General features: G+C 45.7%; 1 protein-coding gene across 8 annotated transcripts in view; it reads left to right on the forward strand.

The window, feature by feature from the left end:
* LOC140391818 (glutamate receptor 4) overlaps nucleotides 1–27,508 on the forward strand; it is a 438,531-nt gene that overhangs the window by 357,603 nt on the left and 53,420 nt on the right. For all 8 annotated transcript variants that reach the window (XM_072476746.1, XM_072476748.1, XM_072476750.1 and 5 more), the window contains one exon: nucleotides 20,625–20,998. In XM_072476746.1, the coding sequence (XP_072332847.1) occupies nucleotides 20,625–20,998 (374 nt within the window). The remainder of the gene's footprint in view (nucleotides 1–20,624; nucleotides 20,999–27,508) is intronic.

The following is a 27,508-nucleotide window of genomic DNA, read 5'->3' on the forward strand; positions in this document are numbered from 1 at the left end:
AGAAACCCTGTCTATATCAGTTAACTGGCCCTCATAGTTCTGGAACATGTGTGTACCAGATGACCCTGGTTCCTCATCATGTCTGTCTGCTCTGTCTAAATTTGAAAATTTGTAATCTGTATCCATTATCCTTGATGAATGTACCCTAACAATTTGATTACCATGTTGCAAAGTAATTGTTTTGCCATCTATGCCTATGATTTTCCCTGGGCCTTTCCATTCATTAAAATTGTTTTTCTTATAGTGTACTATGTCTCCTTGCTGAAAAACGGTATTTGATGGCCGTACATTATGCCTCAAAGTTCTGTGAATTCTTTCAGAGACTTCTGCTTCCAAAAAAGATTTTTCCACTGCTATGTAATGCATTTAAATGCTCAGCAAAAGCCAAGCTAATTGTAGTCCCTTCCCAAGCTGGAGGCTGGTCATCCAAAATGGACGGGATTTTAGGATTTCTACCAAACACTGATAGGGAATATAGCCCCCAAACATCTGCAATGAATTCTTTGCATGTACCGCCCATGCTAAAGCTGAAATTAGCTTGCAGTTTGGTCTACCTGCCAAAATTTTCCAGATCACATCATCTATTACCGCATGGTTTCTTTCACAGACACCATTACTAAATGGGCTTTCTGCAGCCGTGTTCAGAACTGTGATATTCAAGTTTTCACACATATCCCTAAACTCATCATTAGCAAATTCTCCTCCATTGTCTGTAAGGAATTTTGCCGATGAACCCATTCCTGTCCCTATCCATTTTTCCACGATTTGATCCAGAATTACTCTCTTTTCTTTACTTCGTACAATCGTTGATTGACTAAATCTGGTTTCTAAATCTGCAAAATGCAAAATAAATATATTATTGGCTTTATCCCAGATCATAAGGTCCATGGCCACAATGTCCTTAAAATCCCTGGCCAAAGGTAGGGTTACTATCAGTCGTGCTGGCTTCTTGTACTTGCTACAAACTTCACAGCGATCACTAACCTGTTCTATTAGCTTAGTGTAGTCTTCATACCTTGCCCCTGCATCCTTTAATAAATTTTTCAGCCTCCGAGGAGACGGATGCGCAAACTATGCAGTTTTAATACAACAAGCTTTTTATGAGCTAAAGTCCCATTTTCAACTGCCATTAACACATCCTTAACAACTGTACTTGAAATATTTTTGTCAGTAATGTATACAATAGTGTCCCGACTGTGTAAATTGTAAGTCCACCATCTTTCCAAAAACTGTTGCCTTACCATGTTCCATATCCAGTTTCATGTGTGCTTTCTTCATCGACGGTCTGCTCAGAAGCAAAGGGATTTCACTTGATACAACATCCATGCTAATTAAATGATTCACTCCGGCAATATTGCTTTTCAGCGACTTCAGAGTATTATCATCCCTAAACCTGAAACTTGTGGAACTTTCAAATTCCTTAACCTTGTTACGATTTTCAGCATTCAAGGAGTCCAGATAACATTTTAACCATCAATTCCACACACAGTAGATGTGCAGCCACTGTCCAATACAGCACAATTGAAGGATTCTGCAACCAACACCCTTATTACCGGCGTAAAACTGCTTGTTAATAGGACAATGCCTTCTTTCTGGTCACTATCTTTTTCCTCTTCTGACTCTTCCGTGTCATGTGTCGCTTCAAGCTATTATAACATGTTGGACAGTTGAAAGCATAATGGTATTGAGAGTCACATCGAAAACATCGATTTATCATGCCCTGTGCATTTCTGGGGTTCATCTTCCTATTGTAGGTTCTAACTGGGTTTTTGTCTTCACAATTTCCAGATTCTGATCTCCTTCTGTAGTCTTGGAACCTGTTTGTAGCCGTACGATTTCGCCATCCTGTTAGTATCTTCCATATTCTGCTTTATTGCAGGCTGACCTATTTGGGTCATCAGAGCCATTGGAATCGAGTTTTTCCCCAGAAACTTGTTGAAAGCTTCTGACATCTGATCGAATAAGGTATCCTTATCCGCAAACTGAACTCCTGTCAAAACCAGGAGCCAATCCATGTTGCTCACTCTAGCACAGTCAAGTAATTTAAAAGCCAACACAGACTGTGGAAATTCCAGGTTGTGTTTCTGCAGCCTTTTATATAACAAAGAACAAAGAACAAAGAAATGTACAGCACAGGAACTGGCCCTTCGGCCCTCCAAGCCCGTGCCGACCATGCTGCCCGACTAAACTACAATCTTCTACACTTCCTGGGTCCGTATCCTTCTATTCCCATCCTATTCATATATTTGTCAAGATGCCCCTTAAATGTCCCTATCGTCCCTGCTTCCACTACCTCCTCTGGTAGCGAGTTCCAGGCACCCACTACCCTCTGCGTAAAAAACTTGCCTCGTACATCTACTCTAAACCTTGCCCCTCTCACCTTAAACCTATGCCCCCTAGTAATTGACCCCTCTACCCTGGGGAAAAGCCTCTGACTATCCACTCTGTCTATGCCCCTCATAATTTTGTAAAGCTCTATCAGGTCTCCCCTCAACCTCCTTCGTTCCAGTGAGAACAAACCGAGTTTATTCAACCACTCCTCATAGCTAATGCCCTCCATACCAGGCAACATTCTGGTAAATCTCTTCTGCACCCTCTCTAAAGCCTCCACATCCTTCTGGTAGTGTGGCGACCAGAATTGAACACTATACTCCAAGTGTGGCCTAACTAAGGTTCTATACAGCTGCAACATGACTTGCCAATTCTTATACTCAATGCCCCGGCCAATGAAGGCAAGCATGCCGTATGCCTTCTTGACTACCTTCTCCACCTGTGTTGCCCCTTTCAATGACCTGTGGACCTGTACTCCTAGATCTCTTTGACTTTCAATACTCTTGAGGGTTCTACCATTCACTGTATATTCCCTACCTGCATTAGACCTTCCAAAATGCATTACCTCACATTTGTCCGGATTAAACTCCATCTGCCATCACTCCGCCCAAGTCTCCAGACAATCTAAATCCTGCTGTATCCTCCGACAGTCCTCATCGCTAACCGCAATTCCACCAACCTTTGTGTCGTCTGCAAACTTACTAATCAGACCAGTTACATTTTCCTCCAAATCATTTATATATACTACAAAGAGCAAAGGTCCCAGCACTGATCCCTGTGGAACACCACTGGTCACAGCCTTCCAATTAGAAAAGCATCCCTCCATTGCTTCTCTCTGCCTTCTATGGCCTAGCCAGTTCTGTATCCACCTTGCCAGCTCACCCCTGATCCCGTGTGACTTCATCTTTTGTAACAGTCTGCCATGAGGGACCTTGTCAAAGGCCTTACTGAAGCCCATATAGACAACATCCACTGCCCTACCTGCATCAATCATCTTTGTGACCTCTTTGAAAAACTCTATCAAGTTAGTGAGACATGACCTCCGCTTCACAAAACCATGCTGCCTCTCGCTAATACGTCCATTTGCTTCCAAGTGGGAGTAGATCCTGTCTCGAAGAATTCTCTCCAGTAATTTCCCTACCACTGAAGTAAGGCTCACCGGCCTGTAGTTCCCGGGATTATCCTTGCTACCCTTCTTAAACAGAGGAACAACATTGGCTATTCTCCAGTCCTCCGGGACATCCCCTGAAGACAGCGAGGATCCAAAGATTTCTGTCAAGGCCTCAGCAATTTCCTCTCCAGCCTCCTTCAGTATTCTGGGGTAGATCCCATCAGGCCCTGGGGACTTATTTGCCTTAATATTTTTTAAGACACCCAACACCTCGTCTTTTTGGATCACAATGTGACCCAGGCTATCTACACCCCCTTCTCCAGACTCCACATCTACCAATTCCTTCTCTTTGGTGAACACTGATGCAAAGTATTCATTTAGTACCTCGCCCATTTCCTCTGGCTCCACACATAGATTCCCTTGCCTATCCTTCAGTGGGCCAACCCTTTCCCTGGCTACCCTCTTGCTTTTTATGTACGTGTAAAAAGCCTTGGGATTTTCCTTAACCCTATTTGCCAATGACTTTTCGTGACCCCTTCTAGCCCTCCTGACTCCTTGCTTAAGTTCCTTCCTACTTTCCTTATATTCCACGCAGGCTTCGTCTGTTCCCAGCCTTTTAGCCCTGACAAATGCCTCCTTTTTCTTTTTGACGAGGCCTACAATATCACTCGTCATCCAAGGTTCCCGAAAATTGCCGTATTTATCTTTCTTCCTCACAGGAACATGCCGGTCCTGTATTCCTTTCAACTGCCACTTGAAAGCCTCCTACATGTCAGATGTTGATTTGCCCTCAAACATCCGCCCCCAATCTATGTTCTTCAGTTCCCGCCTAATATTGTTATAATTAGCCTTCCCCCAATTTAGCACATTCATCCTCGGACCACTCTTATCCTTGTCCACCAGTACTTTAAAACTTACTGAATTGTGGTCACTGTTACCGAAATGCTCCCCTACTGAAACATCTACCACCTGGCCGGGCTCATTCCCCAATACCAGGTCCAGTACCGCCCCTTCCCTAGTTGGACTGCCTACATATTGTTTTAAGAAGCCCTCCTGGATGCTTCTTACAAACTCCGCCCCGTCTAAGCCCCTGGTACTAAGTGAGTCCCAGTCAGTATTGAAGAAGTTGAAGTCTCCCATCACCACAACCCTGTTGTTTTTACTCTTTTCCAAAATCTGTCTACCTATCTGCTCCTCTATCTCCCGCTGGCTGTTGGGAGGCCTGTAGTATACCCCCAACATTGTGACTTCTCCCTTCTTATTCCTGATCTCTACCCATATAGCCTCACTGCCCTCTGAGGTGTCCTCTCGCAGTACAGCTGTGATATTCTCCCGAACAAGTAGCGCAACTCCACCTCCTCTTTTACATCCCCCTCTATCCCGCCTGAAACATCTAAATCCTGGAACGTTTAGCTGCAAATCCTGCCCTTCCCTCAACCAGGTCTCTGTAATGGCAACAACATCATAGTTCCAAGTACTAATCCAAGCTCTAAGTTCATCTGCCTTACCCGTAATGCTCCTTGCATTAAAACATATGCACTTCAGGCCACCAGACCCGCTGTGTTCAGCAACTTCTCCCTGTCTGCTCTGCCTCAGAGCCACACTGTCCCTATTCCCTAGTTCTCCCTCAATGCTCTCACCTTCTGACCTATTGCTCCCGTGCCCACCCCCCTGCCATACTAGTTTAAACCCTCCCGTGTGACACTAGCAAACCTCGCAGCCAGGATATTTATGCCTCTCCGGTTTAGATGCAACCCGTCCTTCTTATACAGGTCACACCTGCCCCGGAAGAGCTCCCAGTGGTCCAGTCTGCCAAATTCCATTATATAGTCTTCCATGGAGATATCCTCCATTTTCCGGAACTTGTCAAAATCCGACCATGCTTCATACGCACTTAACAAGTCTTCCTTCTTAAACATCTTATCCATATAATGTAATAAAGTCTCCAGACTTTCTTCTGAGTCTAACTCTTCCAATTCCAGCTCAGAAAACACTTTGCTTCGGATTTTACTGTCATAAGGTCGAGAAAGATACCAGACCTTGTTTTCTCTTTCTCAAGGTGTTACCTTAGTCCACATAACAACTGGTCGTTTCAGAAAATAACGGGGGGTAGTCATATCCAGCCATCTTTATCCCAGGTTCAGCCATATATCCGGGTTTTTTTTTTTCTTCTCACTCACTCCTTGGTTTGGTCTGGAAAAGTTGTATCTTTCAACCCATCGGATTTGCGCAGCAACCATCCTCTGCTAAAGAGTCAAAGGTTCTGCTCCTTTTCCACAAACACCTTTAACTTACTTCAACAGACTCTGCACAAAACTCTGACATCACATCACCTGACACAAAGGCCACCTGAAACCCCTTTACATATTTGTGTCAATTATTGGATGCTTAACATAAATGAGACAACTAATTGGAATGTCTCTTAACTCATTACTTAACAGGAACAAGCAGAAATAGTATGCAGCGAGTCTGTGAGGAAGGGTAGACAGTTGATAGGGCAAAGTAGCACTCAGTGGAATGGGATAAAGTGTGTCTGTTTCAACGCAAGGAGTGTCAGGAATAAGGGAGATGAATTAGAGCATGGATCAGTACTTGGAACTACGATGTGGCCATTACGGAGACATGGATTTCACAGGAGCAGGAATTGTTGTTCGATGTTCCGGGTTTCGATGTTTTCAGAAGAATAGGGAGGGAAGTAAAAGAGGAGGGAGAGTGGTACTGTTAATTAGGGAGTGCTTCACAGCTGCAGAGAAAGAGGTAGTCGAGGGTTTGTCCACTGAGTCAGTATGGCAGGAAGTCAGAAACAAGAAAGGAGGAGTCACTTTATTGGGAGTTTTCTATAGACCCCCCAATAGCAGGAGAGATGGAGGAACAGATAGGGTGGCAGATCTTGGAAAGGTGCAGAAGTAACAGAGTTGTATTCATGGGTGACTTCAACTTCCCTAATAGTGACTGGAACCTCCTTAATGCAAATGGTTTGGATGGAGCAGATTTTGTCAAGTGTGTACAGGAAGGATTCCTGACTCAATATGTGGATAGGCCGACGAGGTGGGAGGCCATATTGGATTTGGTGCTTTGCAACGAACCAGGCCAGGTGTCAGATGACTCGGTGGGAGAGCCTTGGATGACAAGAGAAGTGGAGCTTCTATGTCAAGAGGAAGAAGGATGCTTACGTAAGATCGAGGAAGCAAGGATCTGGCACGGTTCTAGAGAATTACAAGGCTGCCAGGAAGGAACTCAAAAATGGACTTTGGAGAGCTAGAAGGGAACATGAAAAAGCCCCGGCTGGAAGGATTAGGGAAAACCCCAAGGCGTTCTACACTTACGTGAGAGATAAGAGGGTGATCAGAGTGAAAGTAGGGCCGATCAGAGATAGTGGAGGGAACATGTGCCTAGAGTCTGAGTAGATAGGGGAGGCCCTAAATTAATATTTTGCTTCAGAATTCACTCAGGAGAGGGACCTTGTTGCTCATGAGAACAGCGTGAACCAGGCTTAATAGACTTAAACAGCTTGATATTAAGAAGGAGGATGGAAATTTTGAAAAGCATCAGGATAGATAAGTCCCCTGCGCTTGACGGGATCTACCCAAGGTTACTACAGGAAGTGAGGGAGGAGATTGCTGCGCCATTGACGATGATCTTTGTGTCCTCACTCTCCACTGGAGTAGTACCGGATGATTGGAGGGAGGCGAATGTTGTTCCCCTGTTCAAGAAAGGGAATAGGGAAATCCCTTGGAATTACAGACAAGTCAGTCTTACGTCTGTGGTGAGCAAAATATTGGAAAGGATTCTGAGAGATAGGATTTATGATTATTTAGAAAAACATAGCTTGATTAAAGTTAGTCATCATGGCTTTGTGAGGGACAGGTCATGCCTCACAAGCCTCATTAAATTCTTTGAGGATGTGACAAGACACATTGATGAAGGTCGGGCAGTGGATGTGGTGTATATGGATTTCAGTAAGGCATTTGGTAAGGTTCCCCAGAGTAGGCTCATTCAGAAAGTTAGGGGGCATGAGATACAGGGAAATTTGGCTGTCTGGATACAGAATTGGCTGGCCAAAAGAAGACAGCGAGTGGTAGTGGATGGAAAGTATTCTGCCTGGAGGTCGGTGACCAGTGGTGTCCCGCAGGGATCTGTTCTGGGACCTCTGCTCTTTGTGTTTTTTATAAATGACTTGGATGAGGAAGTGGAAGGGTGGGTTAGTAAGTTTGCCGATGACACGAAGGTTGGTGAATTTGTAGATAGTGTCGACTGCTGTTGCAAGTTACAACAGGACATTGACAGGATGCAGAGCTAGGCTGAGAAGTGGCAGATGGAGTTCAACCTCGATAAATGTGAAGTGATTCATTTTGGTCGGTCGAATTTGAATGCTGAATACAGGGTTAAAGGCAGGATTCTTGGAAGTGTGGATGAACAGAGGGATCTTGGGGTCCACGTACATAGATCGCTCAAAGATGCCACCCAAGTTGATAGGGTTGTTAAGAAGGCATATAGTGTGTTGGCTTTCATTAACAGGGGATTGAGTTTAAGAGCCGCAAGGTTTTGCTGCAGATTTATAAAACCCTGGTTCGACCACACTTGGAATATTATGTCCAGTTCTGGTTGCCTCATTATAGGAAGGATGTGGATACTTTGGAGAAGGTGCAGAGGAGATTTACCAGGATGCTGCTTGGACTGGAGGGTATGTCTTATGAAGAAAGGTTGAGGGAGATAGGGCTTTTCTCACTGGAGCGAAGAAGGCACAGAGGTGACTTGATAGAGATGTACAAGGTGATGAGAGGCATGGATAGAGTGGATAGCCAGAGACTTTTCCCCAGGGCAGAAATGGCTGTCACGAGGGGACATAGTTTTAAGGTGATTGGAAGAAGGTATAGGGGAGATGTCAGAGTGGGTTCTTTACACAGAGAGTGGTGGGTGCGTGGAATGCACTGCCAGCGGAGGTGGTGGAGTCAGAGTCGTTCGGGGCATTTAAGCAACTGTTGGACAGGCACATGGACAGCAGTAAATTGAAGGTGTGTAGATTAGGTTGATCTTAGATTAGGATAAATGGTCGGCACAACATCGTGAGTCGAAGGGCCTGTACTGTACTGTTCTATGATCTATGTATATTACTATTGTTGCATTCTGGGCATCAAGGGAGTGGTCGGGTGTTGTAAGGGGATGCAAGGAGCATGGAGTCTCGTTGTATGTAAATGACTTATTGCTTATATTTCCAATCCGTTGGAATGTATGGACAGGATAATGGGTATTTGGAAACGCTTGCCGCTTTTTTGGGCTACAAATTGATTATGACCAAAAGTGAAGTGTTTCCGGTGAATGCCATGGGGAGAGGGGCAGGTTTGTGTGTCCTACCATTTAAGCTGGCGAGGAATAGGTTCAGGTATTTGGGTATTCAGGTGGCTCATGATTGGGCCACGCTGTGTTGTTTCTGTCCAATTCAGATACTTCAACCAGCTCTTTAATTAAAGTTTACCCGGTGTCTTTATTTATGAGGAGAACAAAGTAGGACACAGATATAATGCAACACACTTTATTAAATATAGTTAACCCATAAATTACCCACTATACATACAAGAAACACCCGGGATTCGACTATACTTCCCGTAAAGGTGATTTGGTAAGCTGCAGATCCGATCCCTGAGTCCCTCTGGTTCCTCTTTGTAAAGATGATTCTCGCTGGCTGTTCCTTGCTTGCTTCCTTTCTTCTGGTCTGGTCAAGGTCACCTCACACACCAAGCTTCGAGTCTTTGCTCCGAGTCTTAGCTTCGAGTCTTTTACTTCGAGTCTTTTGCTTTGAGTCTCTTGCTTTCCAGTCTTAGCTTCCAGTCCTTTCTCTCCAGATGTCTGGAATGCCTATCTTTTTATCCCCCTGTCGCCACCCACCTCCTTTCTCCACCTGCCCTTGGCCTTCAGCCAATGGAGTCTCAGGAGGAAGGGTCTCGGTGCCCAATGGTCTGATTGATGACCTGTTGACAGGGCACCTGAGCCCGCCTTGGGAGGAGCGAAAATTGCTTGATGGGTTATCAGGAACTGTGGACAATAGGCCAATGCATCTTAAGTAGGAGCGAATATCAGTTGATGGGATATCAGGAACTGTGGACAATAGGCCAGAGAGTCTTAAGTAGCAATGATAATTACTTGATGGGTGGTTCAGGGGCTGCTTCAGACAGACCTGACCGCTTGTCTTGAGTTCTGTATATTCGGATTCTGCAGGCTTCTGCAGATTGTGGTTTTTAAAGTGCCCAATTCTTTAATTTAAGATGTCCAATTTAATCGGCCTTAAAACTAGGCCTTGATTGTTACTCCAGCTGTATAAACGGAATCTAGCAGTCCTGGTGGAGGGGGTGAAAGAGGATCTGAAGAGATGGGATGCCTTCCCACTTTTATTAAGGGGGCAGGTGCAGACGGTCAAGATGAATGACCTGCCGAGATTTCAGTTTGTGTTTCAGTCCATCCCAATATCCCTGCCAAAAGCATTGTTTGGTAAGGTGAACACGTTAATCTCAGCTTTCCTATGGGCTGGCAAGTTGCCATGGATTCAGCAGGTGCTTTTATGAAGGAAACGGCAGGAGGGAGGGGCTTGCATTCCCAAATCTGTTGTATTATTACGGGGTGGTGAATATGGAGAAGGTCTGACAGTGGTGGGGGGAGGAGGGGGCAGAGTGGGTGCAGGTGGAGGAGGCGTCGTGTGTGGGGGTGGGGGTAGGTTTGAGGGCTCAGGCTGCGGCCCACTTCCATTTGCCCCGGGGAGACATACAGTGAGTCCAATGGTGGTTTCGCCCTTAAAGGTCTAGAACCAGCTGAGGTGGCGTTTTGGTGTGGGGGGGGGCTATGTAGGCGATGGCCCCTATTTGCCCCGGCAGGGATGAATACGACATATAGGCGACGAGTGTGGGTTTTCTTCGTGGAGGGAAGTTTTGCACGCTTGGAGGCGTTGCAGGTTGCAGGAGAAATATGAGTTGCTGTTGGGGGGAGTTGGGGGGGAGGGGCTGGAGTTCAGGTATATACAGTTATGGAATTTTGTGCGAGAGTAGGTGTCCTCATTCCCTTGGTTACCTGAGCACACTCTATTGGACAGGTTGTTGTCGCCAGATGAGTTGGGGGATGAGAACTTCACAGACATTTATGGATGGCTGGTGGGCACAGGGAAAACGGCAATAGAGTAGGTGAAGTGGGAGGAGGAGCTGGGCATGGAGTTGGGATTGGGGGTGCGGAGGGAGATTATGCACCGGGCCAATGCAAAGTCATCCTGTGCTAGGATGAACTTTGTACAGTTCAAAATAATGCATTGGGCCCATATGACGTGGGCTAGGATGAGTGAGTTCTTTGCAGAGGTTGAGGATAAGTGTGAGAGATGTGAAAGGGGACCGGCAAATCATGTCTACATGTTTTGGTAATGTCCGTGATTGGTGGGATTCTGGGGCCCAATGTTTGAAGCATTGTCGAAAATTGTTTGGGTTGGAGATGTCACCGGGTCCTCTGCTGGCGATCTTTAGCGTGTCAGAGCTGCCGCAGCTGTTGAAAGGGGGTAGAGGGGTGGTTGGGGGTTGCGGATGTAGTGGCTTTTGCCACTCTGATTGCCCGACGGTGGATTCTACTGGAGTGGAGTACCGGTGCGGCTGGGGGATGTAGCAGAATCCGTTAAGCTGGAAATGATTAAGTTTGCCCTTCAGGACCCAGAGAGGGATTTCTGGTCAAGATGGAAGCTGTTCTTGTCCCTGTTTGAGGACCTGTTCATTGCCAGCGGGAGGAGGAGAAGGGAGCAGAGGGTGTTAAGGGGAGAAAAAGGGGAGAAAATGTCAAATTGTGGGGATTGTGTTATGTTTTTGAAGGATTATGTGTTCATGTTTATGTATGCCCTGGTTTGAATAAAATTATATATTTTTTATAAAACATTCCTCTTTAAGCAGTTGGGTATGTTTTTGGTTAGCTGGTGAAGTTATATGTAGATCTCACTCAGTTACAATTTCCAGTCATCGTGACAATATACATTGTAGACAATGTTCTCTCTTCATAAATTTACCGTGTCTCTGAAAGAGGCTTTTAGGTACAACTGCTGAAATATTCAACATGCTATACTGATTGGCTCCAGTGTGCAGTGAAAATAGTCATTCCACTTTAACCTTTTAACCTGCTTCCAATGGATGCAGGCAGAATTCCGACAATTAAAAATATGTATGCCTCCTGACTTCTATCAAAGCAAACAAAAATACATCAGTTATCACTAATCTCATTGTTTTTACCGGAAAGCTACCAGTATTTTGTTCTGCCAAAGTTAAGGAGATTGAAAACATCCCTGGCAAATGTATCTGCAGTTCAAATTATACTTTAAAATGTTGTGGCGTTTCTTTATTTTGTTTTATTTTAATATGTTTTGCATATTCTTTTTGAAATGTCAATTTTCCCTCTTGCTTGCTCCATGATACCTTTTATCAGTTGATCCCAACAGGGCATTCTAGACAAGCTTGAACCTGTCCTGATATATGACAAGTATATATGTACCCTTGTCAGCAATAGTCAACAAACAGCAATCCGGATGGGAACCGTAGCCTTAGTTGAGACCAACAGTCTAGCTACAATTGCCAACTCTGATTAGTGACATTCCTGGAGCTTTGATCATGTGACAATCTGACCATGTAACTTCTGACCTTGTGATATCTGGTCACATAGTAACAGAATATGCATTTAGCTTATAAAGGTTGGGTCACTTGTAATTGAGTGTCGTTGGTGTGATTCTGTGGCAGCAGCTGGCATGGGACAAGTTCCAAGATACAAGAGGCCCATTAACAAAGAGGAGAAACTGAGGGTGGACGAACAAAAACTGAGGTGACAGAAACTTCAGTTCCAACAGTAGCACAGTGGTTAGCACTGTTGCTTCACAGCTCCAGAGTCCCAGGTTCGATTCCCGGCTTGGATCACTGTCTGTGCAGAGTCTGCACGTTCTCCCCGTTTCTGCGTGGGTTTCCTCCGGGTGCTCTGGTTTCCTCCCACAAGTCCCGAAAGACATGCTGTTAGGTGAATTGGACATTCTGAATTCTCCCTCTGTGTACCCGAACAGGTGCCAGAATTTGGCGACTAGGGGCCTTTCACAGTAACTTCATTGCAGTGTAAGCCTACTTGTGACAATAAAGATTATCTTTTTTTTATAAATTTAGAGTATCCAACTAATTTTTTCCAATTAAGGGGCAATTTAGCATGGTCAATCCATCTAGCCTGCACGTCTTTGGGTTGTGGGGGTGAACCCACGCAAACACGGGGAAAATGTGCAAACTTCACACGGACAGTGACCCAGAGCCGGGATCGAACCTGTGACCTCGGTGCCGTGAGGCAGCAATGCTAACTACTGCGCCACCATGCTGCCCTCGACAATAAAGATTATTTTTACAACACTGACTCACTCAAATTGGAATAACTGATAGTAATAATGGAGATTCCCTTCAAGTAGCGTAATTATATACTCCGGGCTAAATTCTCCTTTTGGGAGACGATTTGTTCTCCTGTCGGAGCAGAATTGCACCTGAGCGCAAATTAGGAAGTGATTCCCAATCCTTCACCATTCAAATTTATGCATAGTGAGGATTACGAGATTCCCAGGGGAATCCTGCTTTCACCCGCCATTTTGAGCGGGCTGCCCAATAACGAGGTCCCACCACTGGCCAACCCCACCCCGCATCGCAGTTCAGTCCGCACCTCTGAATGTTCTGGGTTCATTTCCCCCCCCCCCCCCCACACCACAGAGAGCCCCTAAATAAAGAGATCCCCCCCCCCCCCCCACAGAAACCCCCTAAATAGAGAGATCCCCCATAGAGACCCCTGAAGTAAAGAGACCCCCCCACAGGCATCCCAGAAAAGAGACCCCGGTCAGTAAGCCCCCCAGATGAGACACTCCTGATTGAAAGCTAGAGAGCAGACCTGACAGAGGCAGTGGAATATATTACTGCTTTAATACCCATCTGGGTAATATACCTGCTGGCTCAGACACAGGAAGCAGCACCTGTGAATTCCTGGAAAGAGAAAACCAATCAGCTGAGTTTAAACCCCCTCAGATCTTTGATCTGCAAGCCATTCATTCATTTCTCTTTGATATTGATTTTACTAGACTGTGATAGACAGCTTTCCTCATACCCGAGTTGTCAGCATTGTTCCATTCATCTTCCTTCACAGTTGAATAACTCTGAGGAATATCATGCTTTGATTGACAGGGCCTGCACAGCTTCAAACAGAGTTAAGTGCTGTCAGTTTCTCGCTGACCACTTCAAAATCACTTAACCATGAAGGGAGGTGTTTGGCAATCATTTAATTCTGTTCTGTGGGCTGCATCTTGCATTGTGCAGGGGAAGATGGCCCTCGGATGGACTTTGGGAGTAACTCCCTTAAAGAGTTACCCCCTTGGCCCACCGTCAGGGCCACGCTTCTTCGGACAGTAGTGATACTTGCCCACGTGATTACCGACCCAGAGGACCGGAGAATCAAGTGGGCCCGGAGAATATGTGGCGGGATTCAGCGGGACGGGCAACTCCCCCGCGAAGGAGTGGTATGAACCACTCCGGCATCGGGCTGCCCCAAAGGTGCAGAATCCTCCGCATCTTCAGGGGCGAGGCCGGTGCCGGAATGGTTTGCATGCTCCGGCTGGCGGGAAGGGGCTTGGCACCACGCCAACCGGCGCCGAAGAGCCTCCGTCGGCCGCCGTGAGTTGGCGCATGCACGGGAGCACCAGCGTGTGCTGGTATCATCCCAGCGCATGCGCAGGGGGGGATTCATCTCCACGTCAGCCATCGCGGAGGACCACAGCAGCCGACGCGGAAGAATAGAGTGCCTCCACGGCACAGGCCCGCCCGCGGATCGGTGGGCCCCGATCGCGGGCCAGGCAACCGTTGGGGCACTTCCCGGGGCCAGATCCCCCCGAGGACTCCGGAGGCCGCCCGCGCAGCCAGGTCCCGCTGGCAATTACGTGGTGTAATGTACGCCGGCGGAACTGGCCAATTCCCGGCCCCCGCCAAATCCCCGGCGCCAGAGAATTCGGTAGACGGCGGGGGCGGGATTCACGCTGCTCCCCGGCGATTCTCCAACCCGGCGGGGGGTCGGAGAATCCCGCCCATGGTGCCCGGTCCGCTAAGTGGATGCAAATGGGTCATAATGATCGCCCACTGGCAAGGGGCGTGAATGTTGATCCCAACGCCAATAGGGGCTGGAGACACCAGTCCCATTTTCTTCACAGCTAGATTCTTCTCAGCCTAATTGGTAATTCCGCCACCGATGGTTCAAGGTGGAGAAATCAGGCCTAAGTCTATATATATAGGCAGTCTGAGTAGAATGCCAAGATGATGTTGTAACTAGTGGTAATCCTAATGATAGTCAACTTGATACTACAATCAGAATCCCCCTGCACTGCACAAGGTGAGGTCAGACCCCCCCAAACGAGACCACTTTTACTGGGCCAATCTTCTTGCCCATTTTTCGAATCTGGTTTGGACTAGACTGTGCAAGGGTGGCAACTGTGAACTGGGAAACTTAGTCAGAGCTGATCTGTATTTAGAATTCCTTTTTCAAAGTCAACCTTAACAGATCAATCTTAAAGAAACCAAAACAAAATCGCACAACAAGCAGTGAGCTCAGTGTTGGAACGTTTCTTACAGGTCACGCAGTCATAATCAGAGTAACATAGAAAATAGGAGTAGGCCATTCGGCCCTTCGAGCCTGCTCTGCCATTCACTATGACCATGGCTGATCATCCAACTAAATAGCCTGATCGCAACTTCCCCCCCATATCCTTTGCTCCCATTCGCCCCAAGAGTTATATCTAACACCTTCTTGAAAATACAGGCCAGAATTCTCCAGCCATTGGAATTTTATTTTCCCGCTAGCAGCACACCCCTGCCCGTGGGTTTCCCAGCAACATGGCTTCAATGGGATATTCCATTGACAAGCGGTGGGAAAAGAGAATCCCACTGCCAGCGAATAATGTGCTGCCGAGAAACACGTGGCTGGGGTCCAGGGAATTCCTCCCATAATGTTTGGCCTCACTTGCTTCCTGTTAAGGGAATTCCACAGGCCCACCACTCTCTGGATGAAGACATTTCTCCTCACCTTTGTCACAAAGGGTTTACCATGTATCGGTAGATTATAACCCCTGGTTCTGCACACCCTGACCATCGGGAACATTCTTCCTGCCTTTACCCTGTCTAGTTCTGTTAGAATTTTATAAGTTTCTATGTGATCCCCCTTCATTCTTCTGACCTCCAACGAATATAATTCCTAACCAACTCTCTTCAAGTGTCAGTCCTGCCATCCCAGGAATCACTCTGGTAGATCTTTGCTGTACTCCCTCTATAGCAAGAACATCCTTCCTCAGATAAGGAGACAAAAACTGCACACAATATTTCAGGTGTGGCTTCACTTAGGCCCTGTAGAATTGCAGGAAGACATCCCTGCTCCTGTACTCGAATTCTCTCACTATGAAGACGAAAATACCATTTACCTTCTTTACTGCCTGTTCTTCCTGCATGCTTACCTTCAGTGACTGGTGCACAAGGACACCCAGGTCTCATTGCACATTCCGCCCTCTTAATTTATAGCCATTCAGATAATAATCTGCCTTCCTGTTTTTCTACCGAAAGTGGATAACCTCTCATTTATCCACATGTTACTGCATCTGCCATGGTTTTTACCCACTAACTTAACTTGTCCAACTCACACTGAAGCATCTCTGCATCCTCCTCATAGCTCACCAGCCCCCACCCCCCCCCCCACCCCCAAATAGTTTTGTGTCATCTGCAAATTGTAGATATTGCATTTAGTTTCCTCATCTAAATCAGTAATTTATATTGTGAATAGTTGGGGTCCTAGCACGATCCCTGCGGTACCCCACTATTCACTGCCTGCCATTTGGAAAAAGACCCGTTGATTCCTACTCTTTGTTTCCTGTATGCCAACCAGTTTTCTATCCATCTCATTACACTACCTGTAGTCCCATACAGTTTAATTTTACACGCTAATTTCTTATGTGAGACTTTGTCAAAAGCCTCTGAAAGTCCAAATAAACCACATCCACTGGCTTCCCCTTATCAACTCTATCAGTTACATCCTCAAAGAATTCCAGTAGATTTGTCAGACACTTGCTGAGAAATATAAATTGTAACTGATGTAAATAGTGAATGTCAGGCTGACTAGTCTATAATTCCCTGTTTTTTCTCTACCTTCCTTTTTAAACAGTGGGGTTACATTAGCTATCCTCCAATCTGTTGGAACTGTTCCAGAGCCTACAGAATCTTGGAAGATGAGTATCAGTGCATCCATTATTTGTAGGGCCATTTCCTTAAGTAATCTGTGATGTAGATTATCCAACCCTGGGATTTATTAGCTTTCAATCCCAACAATTTTCTAAACACCATTTCCCTACTGATACTGATTTCCTTCCGTTTCTCCCTCTTACGAAACCCTATGTTCTCCAATATTTATACTATGTTATTTGTGTCCTCCTTTGTGAAGACAGAACCAAAGTATGTGTTTAGTTGGTCAGCCATTTCTTTGTTCCCCGTTATAAAATCCCTAGTTTCTGACTGTAAGGGACCTACATTTGTCTTCAATCTTTTTCTCTTCACAGGCCTATAAAAACTTTTATTGTCAGTTTTTAGGTTCCTCACAAGCTTACTCTCGTGCTCTATTTTCCCCTTCTTAATCAATCCCTTGGATCTCCTTTGCTAACTTCTAAACTTCTCCCAATCCTCAGTTCTGTTGTTTTTCCTGGCCAATTTGTATGCCTGTTCCTTGGATTTAATACTATCTCTAATCTCCCTTGTAAACCGTGGTTTAACACCATTCCCTTCTTACTTTTGCGCCAGACAGGAATGAACAATTGTTGCAGTTCGCCCACGTGCTGTTTGAATGTTTGCCATTGCCTAACTCAGCTCTGCATTTCTACCTGGGCTCAGACTCAAAAAAGGAATGTTCATAGAATGATAGAAATTACAGAACAAGGTGAAGGCCATTCAGTGCCTGCAGTGATGCTAGTTAGCTCTCCTGTAAGCCATTGCCTCCCCCCAACATTCGCTACCCGCATGTCCCCTACTCCTCCAGTCTCTTTATATTCCTCCTTTTCAACTATTTAACCCATATATACTCCAACAGCCCTCAGTTCAAGAGCCTTCCTTCTCCTTTCTTGCTTAGTTCTTTAGGTGAGAACCTTTGGTTTCCAACCCATTGTTCCCTATTCACTTATCATTTGCAACAATCTTTGCAAGCATCCCCAGGTTTAGCTCACTCCTCTTCCGCCACCTCCTCGTTCCCACATGTTACAGCTACTGCTCCACAGAAAATGTTCGCTCTCATACAAATTCTTTTTCCCTTTTCTCCTCTTTGCTCAAGCCCTAAACTCGCTCTGCCTTCAGCTCCAATTGCTCAGTCTCTCTCTCTCTCTCCTCACAGCTCACAGAATCCCGCTCACAGACCCTAGCGGTGGGATTCTCCCAGCCCTGGGCCCGGCCACAGAATCCCCACGAATGGGCTAAGTCGCCCCGACGCCAGTACACGATTCTCCGCAGAGCGGGGAATCGGCGCCATTGACGCAGCGCTCTACGCGGCCGGCCTGTCGATTCTCCGGCTCAGAAGGGCCGAGTGTCCGTAAGAAAACAGCCGAGTCCCGCCGGCGCCGTTCTAACCTGTTCTGGGCCGGCGGGACCTCGACGTGGAATAGTCGGGTGGCGGCCTGTGGGGGGGGGGGGGGTCCAAACCCGGGGGGGGGGCGGCCCAAACCCGGGGGGGGGGGCCTCTGATGTGGCCTGGCCCGCGATCGGGGCCCACCTATTGGCGGGCCGGCCTCTGTGGCTGGGGGCTTCCTTTCCTACGTGCCGGCCCCTGTAGTCCTGCGCCATGTTGCGTCGGGGCCGGCGCGTTGAAGGAAGCCACTGCGCATGTCCTCGTTGGCACCAGCGCAACTGCACATGCGCGGTTCCCGTGGCGCACAGTTCGCGCCGGGATCTGCAGCTGGAGCGGCGCGAATCACTCCAGTGCCGTGCTGGCCCCCTTAGCGGCTAGAATTAGGACTGGGAGCGGCCCGTTCACGCCATCGTAAAACGAGTTTACGACGGCGTGGACACTCTGCCGCAGGATTGGAGAATCCCGCCCTAGAAATCTATTTCCTTCTTAAATATATTCAGTGACTTGACCTCCACAGCCTTCTGTGGTAGAGAATTCAATTAGGGGATCAGGGGTTATGGGGAGAAGGCAGGAGAATGGGGATGAGAAAATATCAGCCATGATTGAATGGCGGAGCAGACTCGATGGTCCGAATGGCCTAATTCTGCTCCAATGTCTTATGGTTTATTAGTTTGCTGCTCTCTGTGAAAAAGTTTCTCCTCCTCTCGGTCCTAAATGACACACACAATATCTTGAGACTAAGTGCTAAGTTTAAAGTTCCTATTTAAGGATTAGCTTTTTTGATGTGAGATCTGAATAGAGGTTTATTTGATTAATCACTTGAGAATTAAAAAATTTGAATGGGTTTAATGAATGGGAATTTTATTAATTATCAAACATGTTAGCTTGTGAGGTCTGACCACATAGGATACAGGGTGAGTGGCAATGGAGATGGCATGGGGTGTAAGGGGGCATGGGGGGTGGGTGATGGGATGTAAGGGGTGAGGGCTAAAGGGCCTAATTGCCTCTAAAGCAACTGAGCCTCAGCATTCACCCCTCCCCGAAGCCTTCTGGGAACTTCCTCCAGGGCTCTAGGGCCCGATTCCCCCACTGCCCCCCACCCCCCCCACCCAAACACCCTGAGGGAAAATTAGGTCTACAGGGACCTTTTAAACGGGGATGTCTCTGCCTAGTGGTGAAATCTCCCACTCCCTCTCCCCTGAACTCACATCACCCAGTCTCTCTCTCTATCCTTGAGCCCCCATTTCCCAATCCACAATCCCTAATCTCCCTTGAAGTACCATTGCTCAATCTCAGTCTATTTGCAAGCCCTCAATAAGGATGGGCTGCTTCTGTGGGCAATTTAAAGTGAGATCGCCCAGCCTGTAAGATCCATGTCCCACTCTGGGAGACTCGCAGGCTCTCCAGAAGGGTTGGCAATCCTATGTCCAGCACAGACAGGAGTCAAGTTATCTTGGCCTGTATAGTTTACATTAAGGCACTGTGGCATTGTTAAAGCCCTTCTTCCTGTTTAAATCTCCACAATATGATGTACTATTTATCAGCTGGGAGATTAGGCAGGCAACCTAGTTTTATGCTGCTCGACCTATTATTATTGATTGAACCCTGAGGGGGTGTAAGAGAGTGCATTCTGACCCCAATTTGTTTGCATTAAAATAATTGGCTGATTTCTATGCAGTTTGGTTTCATAGGAACATTTTTACATTATCAATAATGCTGTACAATTTGCACTTATACTTGTTGTGCATCTTCTATATTTAGCACACATGTTCCTACAAATTCTACCAAGAGTTTGAGATATTTTAACAGTAAATAATTCAGAATAATTTAGAGTTAGTGCTAGCAATGACATTCCAAAATCTGATCTTAATCTCAGGAGAAGTGAACCAGGTATACTGAAGATAGCAATGCTGAAAATCTGGCAGGCTCCATGGGTTCAATAGGCTTATCTTCTGTCTGCCATCCACGCCCACCCAGAACCACAATTGGGTCCCAATCAGCATCCTTGTCCAATGGAGAATATTTGTATCAAGATGTAACAAGATGCTCATATGTTACAGCATTGAGACATCTATTATCTGCTCGAGTGTACTTTCTAAAGGGACTGTTAATCTGTGTTTACGAGTGTGAGTACAGATGAGTAATTTTCATGTAGATCCATCTGACTGTTCATAAAATTACTTCTCGAAAAATCACAGAAGGCAGTGAAACAAATTTTAATATTTGTTTGAATTTTGCAAAAAAAAATGGCATCTATAATTCAGGAAGTGGGGGGGCCTCCTGGCACTTTGTTTTTATTCTGTCAAATTATGGTGCCAGAGAACTATTAAAATTAATGAATAATCAGTAAGTCTGTATTGTACTTCTTGAAATATTTAATTTTCTAATCTAAAGGAGAGCCAAATACGTTAACAGCATCTATAGATGTTATAGATTTTCTTTTAAGGCTGGATTGTTCTGGTGTCATCTACCTTATATGTACTTTAAGATATGTGTTTAAAAAGGATTTTCCCCCATTTCACAGAGAGCACAGATTGGTGTGGCACCACTGACCATCACTTTAGTACGAGAAGAGGTCATTGACTTTTCCAAGCCCTTCATGAGCCTGGGCATTTCCATCATGATCAAGAAGCCACAGAAGTCCAAACCAGGCGTCTTCTCCTTCCTCGATCCATTGGCATATGAAATTTGGATGTGTATCGTCTTTGCCTACATTGGAGTCAGCGTGGTACTCTTCCTGGTCAGCAGGTTTAGCCCATATGAATGGCACACTGAAGAACCAGAAGATGGACAAGATGCATCACCAAGTGATCAGCCACCAAATGAGTTTGGCATCTTTAACAGTCTTTGGTTTTCTCTGGGTGCCTTTATGCAGCAAGGATGCGATATTTCGCCAAGGTTGGTCACTTATCTATTAACTCTGTGCATTTTATGGTCAAGCCTGATGCCATGGTGCATATACGTTACCTGTTCCCCCTTCAATATACGTATACCCTTTCTAAAATTTATTTGAATGCTTCCACAAACGGTAAGGTTCCAAGAGGAATTGCTGCTTTTTTATAGATAAGTGAAATGTGTGAATGACCTCTAAATTATCATTTGCGCATTTCTGCACGTAACTTATATACACCATGCATAGACCGTAAAATGCATAAAGTTATGCTGATTTTGTCCCCTTGGAGGACTACCGTGTGTTTGCTGCATACCTTATTTTACGGTCAACTGTCCAGGTGTATATAAAATTTCATTTATTTCTGATCTGCACCCATTGCTGAAATGAAAAAAAAGACTCTTAATCACTAAAGTTTATTGTTGAAAAGCTTTTTCCGTACTCTAGTACAGGAGCTCAATTTCAAACATGTGCGAATAGAAAATTATAATATATTTAAAAATTACATTTGCACGGACCTTCCTGTCACTAATTTCCATTATAAATTCCTGTATCCACACTTATAATGGAAATTGCCTATGTCAGTTAATCACACTGTAACTTCAATTTTCTGCTAGCCATGGGAGATCTACTAAATGTATTCATTTCTTTTTTTTAATTACTCTCATACGTTTTACAAAAATAAAGTAGTGTTGTAAAATGATTAACAATATATGTTCCAGTGAAAAATGTACTGTCCCTTTATATGTAAGCTGTATTCATGGTTAAGTTGCACTTAAGTAAGGTTAAGCAAGTGTTTGAGGTTTTTAAGCAAGTAGAGACTGAGATGATGCATCACCCTTGGGGTATATGTTCATTCCAAAGTTGCTGAGACAAAGGGCAAGTCAACTGAGGAATTAATTTGAATTGTATATATGTTGCAGAATAGAACTAATCTCTCAGAATTTTTTCTTGCTTATATTTGGATGTCTAGGAGGAATTTCACAGACCTTCCTCAAGAAATTACGTGGGTTGGGTTAAATTCATAATTAAGTCAAAAAGGTTCTTCTAATTTTCTTCCATTTTGCTAACAATTTTCAGTTTGTTATAAGCTGCTTCACTTTCTTTCAACATAATGGGCAGAGCTGAGGAATAAGCAGATATATATTCCAGCACTGTCATGCAATGAGGGCAATAACGGAGCAGCAAATTGGAATTAAAGACCAGCTTTTTGCACTGATGTCTATAATGCCATTCTGACTCTGGGTGGCCTCAATAAAACATGGAGGGTTGATTAGAAATTGGTTAAAGGAAGTAGTGGCTTTTGGGGATTTATACTGATGTGTGGAGATAGCGAGAATATACTACTCAGGAATCAATGTTGGGGGCTGTTTTTAATCTCCAGAAATTACCTGCACATATTTACCAATGTTACCAAACTAGAGAAGGCAGCCGGGTTTAATGAGGCAATTAAGGAGTTAGAGAAAAATATAGGTAATATTCACAAGTGAGCTAGAGCAGATGATTCCAAAACAGCAATTAATAAAGCAAGAAACATATTGAGCTATATTGTCAAATTTTGCAGGACAAATGCTGGGCCTGGATAATACACCTTAAATTCAGTTGTGATCACCAAAGAACAAAGGAATCTTCCACTCTCTAAAGGTGGTGCAGGGATAGACTGCCTGGCTGATACTTGGTGATAAAAAATTTATAGGCATGTTTAGAAAATTCTAGGCTCTCAGTGATGAAAGGGAATGATTGAGAAGAGAAACTGACAAAGTTGGATAAAAGATTGGTCCTAACCTCTGTTTCAAGTTAAACCACTGCTATCAGAGAGAACGAGATACAAACTGGAGAAAGAGTTAGTAAAACCTAGAATGGTCCTGCTCTGGCAGCTGTGGAGACAAAACCTCTGGAATTATTCAAGTGACAGATGTTGTAATGGGGAATTATCATTCCCGAAGAAGGGTGACAAAGATGAGCTACTTTTACCTTTTCAATTCATCAATGCCTTAGCTTACATAAATCAATAGGCTTTAATTTCTTTAATGTGCAGTTGTGATATAACCATTAATTTAGAAACAGAGAATTCCTACAGTGCAGAAAAAGGTCATTTGACCCACCGACCCTCTGACAGAGCACCCTACCTGGACTCACTCTCCAGCCCTATCCTCACCTAACCTGGACACTAAGGGTCAATTTATCATGGCCAATCCACCAAACCTGCACATCTTTGGACTGTGGGAGGAAACAGGAGCACCCGGAGGAAATCCACACAGACACGGGGAAAAAGTGCAAACTCCACAAAGACAGTCACCCACGGCCAGAATTGAACGCGCGTCCCTGGCGCTGTGAGGCAGCAGTGATAAACACTGTGCCATCATGCCAAACTATATGTCAATGCCTGTTTTTAAGAGAATTGCTGTGATTCATCTATCCGACAACAATATGAGCTCTTCCAAGTGGAGGTAAGGTTGGACAGCTAACTGCTGGGCGATAGAAGCTGCATATAGGCAACTGTGGTTCATCGCACCTCTTCACAATGTACACTAGAGCTGAGGTGCAATATAATGAAGTTAATTCTGAGACCACGGTGATGATTGACCGTTGAAAAAACTCAAATAGCAGCTCAGTAATCATCACCATTCTGCTTGCTGCTTCATGAATGACCCCGGAAAGGTCAACATTTTGCTGTCTGCTGCTGAAAATTGCCATTGACAGCAACATCAGCATTCAGTTCACCAATGATCAGCCAGCACTAGGGATTAGGAATACAAAGTGGGTTACTGGCGACAAAGGAGTGGTGGCACCATTTGATTGATGGCTTCTTGTCTGAGCTAATGCAGTGGAGCATTTGTCTTTTGTTGGCTGCAGTCATACAAATGCTATCTGAAATGAAATGAAATGAAATCTGTTTGCCTATTGTTGTCCTGCATCTTACCAGTAACCAATAAGTCACTATCTCTTGATGTTTGCAAAATTGGTCTGCGTAGCACTATGATTTAGTTACAGTTAGGATGGCCAATAAGTGTAGCCTAAAACAAAGAACAAATAAAAATACATTTATTTAACTTTCATGTGCATGTCTATGTATGTGCCCTCAGAGTCTCTGTGCCATTAATACAGTATATGTGTTTGACTATGATATATGAGAAATAATGGGCACGATTTAACTAAAAAGAAAAGTGTCCAGTTTGGTCGGAATTAGCGGGGTTATTTTCGATGCAATCGAATTACACTCTTTTAGTTTCTGGGCCCTGGTGGGGAACCCTGGGAGGCCACACTTTAGTGTCATTTCCTGCACTGAGGAGCTCCAGTGAGTGGACCTCCTCAATGCAGGAAGCGATTGGGCTAACACTTTTCTCGAAACTGGAGGATCTGGGTGCCATTTTGAAAGGCGGTCGCAATGCATAGCGACCAAACGAGATCACCCTGGATCAGCCCTGGCACTACCTTGACATTGTCCTCATATTGCCCCGTGCCCAGGCAGTACCCGGGTTGTGCCTGGCAGTGTCACGGGTGCCAGGGTAATGCTCGGACAGTATTAGGATAATATGTGGATAATACCCAGACATGACTATTTCCCCCATGAGCACTGCACTTACCTGAACTTCCCTGTAAGTACTGCGCGCCAGATGCATACCTCCGGAGACCTGTCGGACCTCATGTCGTTTAGCCGGCACATTGCAGTTTGTGGAGTCTTGCTGTGTGAAAATTGACCTATGTACCAACACTAATTTCACTTCAAAAGTAACTTGATAGCTGCAAAGAGCTTTGGAAAGTTAGAGGACAGGAAAGATACTATATAATTGCAAGTTCTTTCATTCTCCACCCAGTTAATAAAGCCAGTGATCTGTGGGTTTTGATGGACAAATTGCTGTGAATTGCAAATTCAAACCTCAAAACACAAGTCAAAATCTCAGAAAATCACCTCTTTAAAAAAAAGAAATTTGAGTTATTTAAATACAATAAGCCAGTGGTCCATATTTTAGTATGAAATGTTAATACACTAGTAAGAATCTCAGAGTCACATATAAGAAAAATGGAATTTGATATTTTCAGTCGATGTAAAACAGTGACTGTGCTGGCTGGCATGCCCAGTAGGAGATGACACATAGGAAAGAAAGAACATTATAATGTGGTTTGTGCATAGATTATGTCAAAAAACACTTGGAAAATCTGCTGCTCTGTTCCATATAAACATTTAACTTTCATTCGCAGGGTCCTATTCTTTTAGCTGAATGCCCTCCGTCTGTGTCATCATGGCTTTCTGACACAGTTTTGGGTGATTTTGACTTCTACCTGAAGAGAGCACAGAATCACCAGGCCGACATGAAGCTGGTGTGAGCAGACCAGAATCATTTTCGATTCGGGTCTTGTTTGAATACTGTTGGTGAGTTGCGGGCATCGACCAGGTGCCCTGCTGCAACTCACTACTTCTGCAAAGGCCAGAAATTGGCCATTGGCAATTTTAAAAATTATAATTCGGCTCCTCGAAGGCTGGGATTTTCTGCTCCTGATTGCATCGGCCAAGTTTGATGACAGGAGCAGAAAATATCGCAATAACAATCAAATCGCATATTACGTCAACGTACACGTGTGGTATGATTGTTCCTTGACCCCCACCATCAGTGCCTGGACGCATTTCCTTGGGCGCGATTCTCCGCTCCCGCGCCGGTTTGGAGAATCGCCTGGGTCGCCAAATTTTCCCGCCACGCCGGTCCGACACCCTCCCGCGATTCACGGAAGCGGCCAGATCGGCACAATCGCGTTTTGCACGGCGCGGTCCAGTGAATCGCCCGAGACAGCCAAAATGGCGATTCACCGGTACCCCCGGGATTCTCAGTGCCGGATGGGCCGAGCGGCCTGCCCAAAACGTCGGGTTCCCCCCGGCGCCATCCACACCTGGTCGCTGCCGGCGGGAACAGCGCGGGAACGCTGGGGGTGCGGCCTACGGGGAGGGGGGATCCTGCACCGGGGCGGGAGGGGGGGGGGGCTCAAATGGGGTCTGGCCCGCGATCAGTGCCCACCGATGGTCGGGCCGGTCTCCCTGAAGGAGGACCTCCTTTCTTCCGCAGCCCCGCAAGATCCGTCAGACATCTTCTTGCGGGGCAGACTCGGAGAGGACGGCAACCACGCATACACGGGTTGGCGCCGGCCAACCCGCGCATGCGCGGGTGACGGCAGTTATGCGGCGCCGGCCACGTCATGTAAGCGGCGCCGCCTTTAAGCGGCGCCAAGGCCTGGTGCGCGTAAATGATGCGGCGCCACTCCTAGCCCATTATCGGGCCCTTAATCAGTCGGGATAGGGGCCGTTTCACGCCGTCATGAATCTCGACGGCGTTCACGACGGCGCGCACACTCTGCCTCCATTTCGGAGAATCCCGCCCCATATGTTCAATATAAGGAACATCATTTGCATTAATTAGCATATCATTATCAGATCCCTACTCCCGAATCATACCCCCCCCCCTGCCCAACCCCGTCATGAAATCTATCCAGGTCGGCGAGACAGCAAAACAACATGAAATCCAGCTGGTCTCCCAAGGCATGCACCTGGCAAGCAGACTTCCCAGGGGTGCTCAGGTGAGTGCAGTGCTCAGGGGACAGTGTCTGGGTAATGCCCAAGCAGTGCCAGGGGCAATCCCAGAGGGGGATGGGGTGCAGGGGCGGTTCCAGGGTGAACACTCACTGCACAGAAGGAAGCCATTTAGCCTGTCAAATCCAGTTAACTCCACCACCTATTTCTTTCCCCATAACCCTCAAATTAATTTCTTGTTCAAGCATTTATCCAATTCCCTTTTGTAAGCTTCTTTTGAATCTGTTTCCACAATTCAAGCAGTCAATACATTGCAATTTCTAATCACCTTAAATCTGTCCCCGCTCAATATAGACCCTTCAGCCATTGGAAACAGTTCCTCTTTAGTTACTCTGTTTAAAACCTTTCATGGTTTTAAACACTTCTACCAAATCGTCTCTTCGCCTTTCTGTTCTCAGGAGAACAACCTAACTTCACCAGTCTACCCATGTAACTGTAAACCCTCAAGCCTAGTAAATCTCTTCTGTACCCTCTCCAAAAAGTCAAGTCTTTCCTAAAGTGTGGTGCCTAAAATTGAACACAAAAGCCTGGTTGTGGCTGAGTTAGTTTTTATGTAGGTTGAGTATTTCCTGGCCTGGAATGGTATTCTGGGTGAAAGATCCGGAGATGTCACACAACATTAACCAGGGCTTATTGCAAAATACAGATGTAGTGTCCAGGATTGCCGGTTCATTCAATTCAATGGACAGGACAGTAAATTATGGTTGGTGCTTCTGCAATATTTCAATAACTGCCTGCCAGAAACATTCATCCTCTGTCATGGCAGCTAAACACTTCGCTGCCCAAAATATTTTTGTTTTGAACTTCACTGTGAGGTGAGCAAGACTGGGGCCTGAATGTTACGGCTATTTAATATTTCAGAAGGACGGGAAGAAAGGAGGTGGGTCAGAGGATTGGGAACGTTTTAAAAACCAGGAAAGGAAATAGAGGGAGAAAG

Source organism: Scyliorhinus torazame, chromosome 15 (genome assembly GCF_047496885.1).
Source record: "Scyliorhinus torazame isolate Kashiwa2021f chromosome 15, sScyTor2.1, whole genome shotgun sequence".
Classification (NCBI taxonomy): Eukaryota; Metazoa; Chordata; class Chondrichthyes; order Carcharhiniformes; family Scyliorhinidae; genus Scyliorhinus; species Scyliorhinus torazame.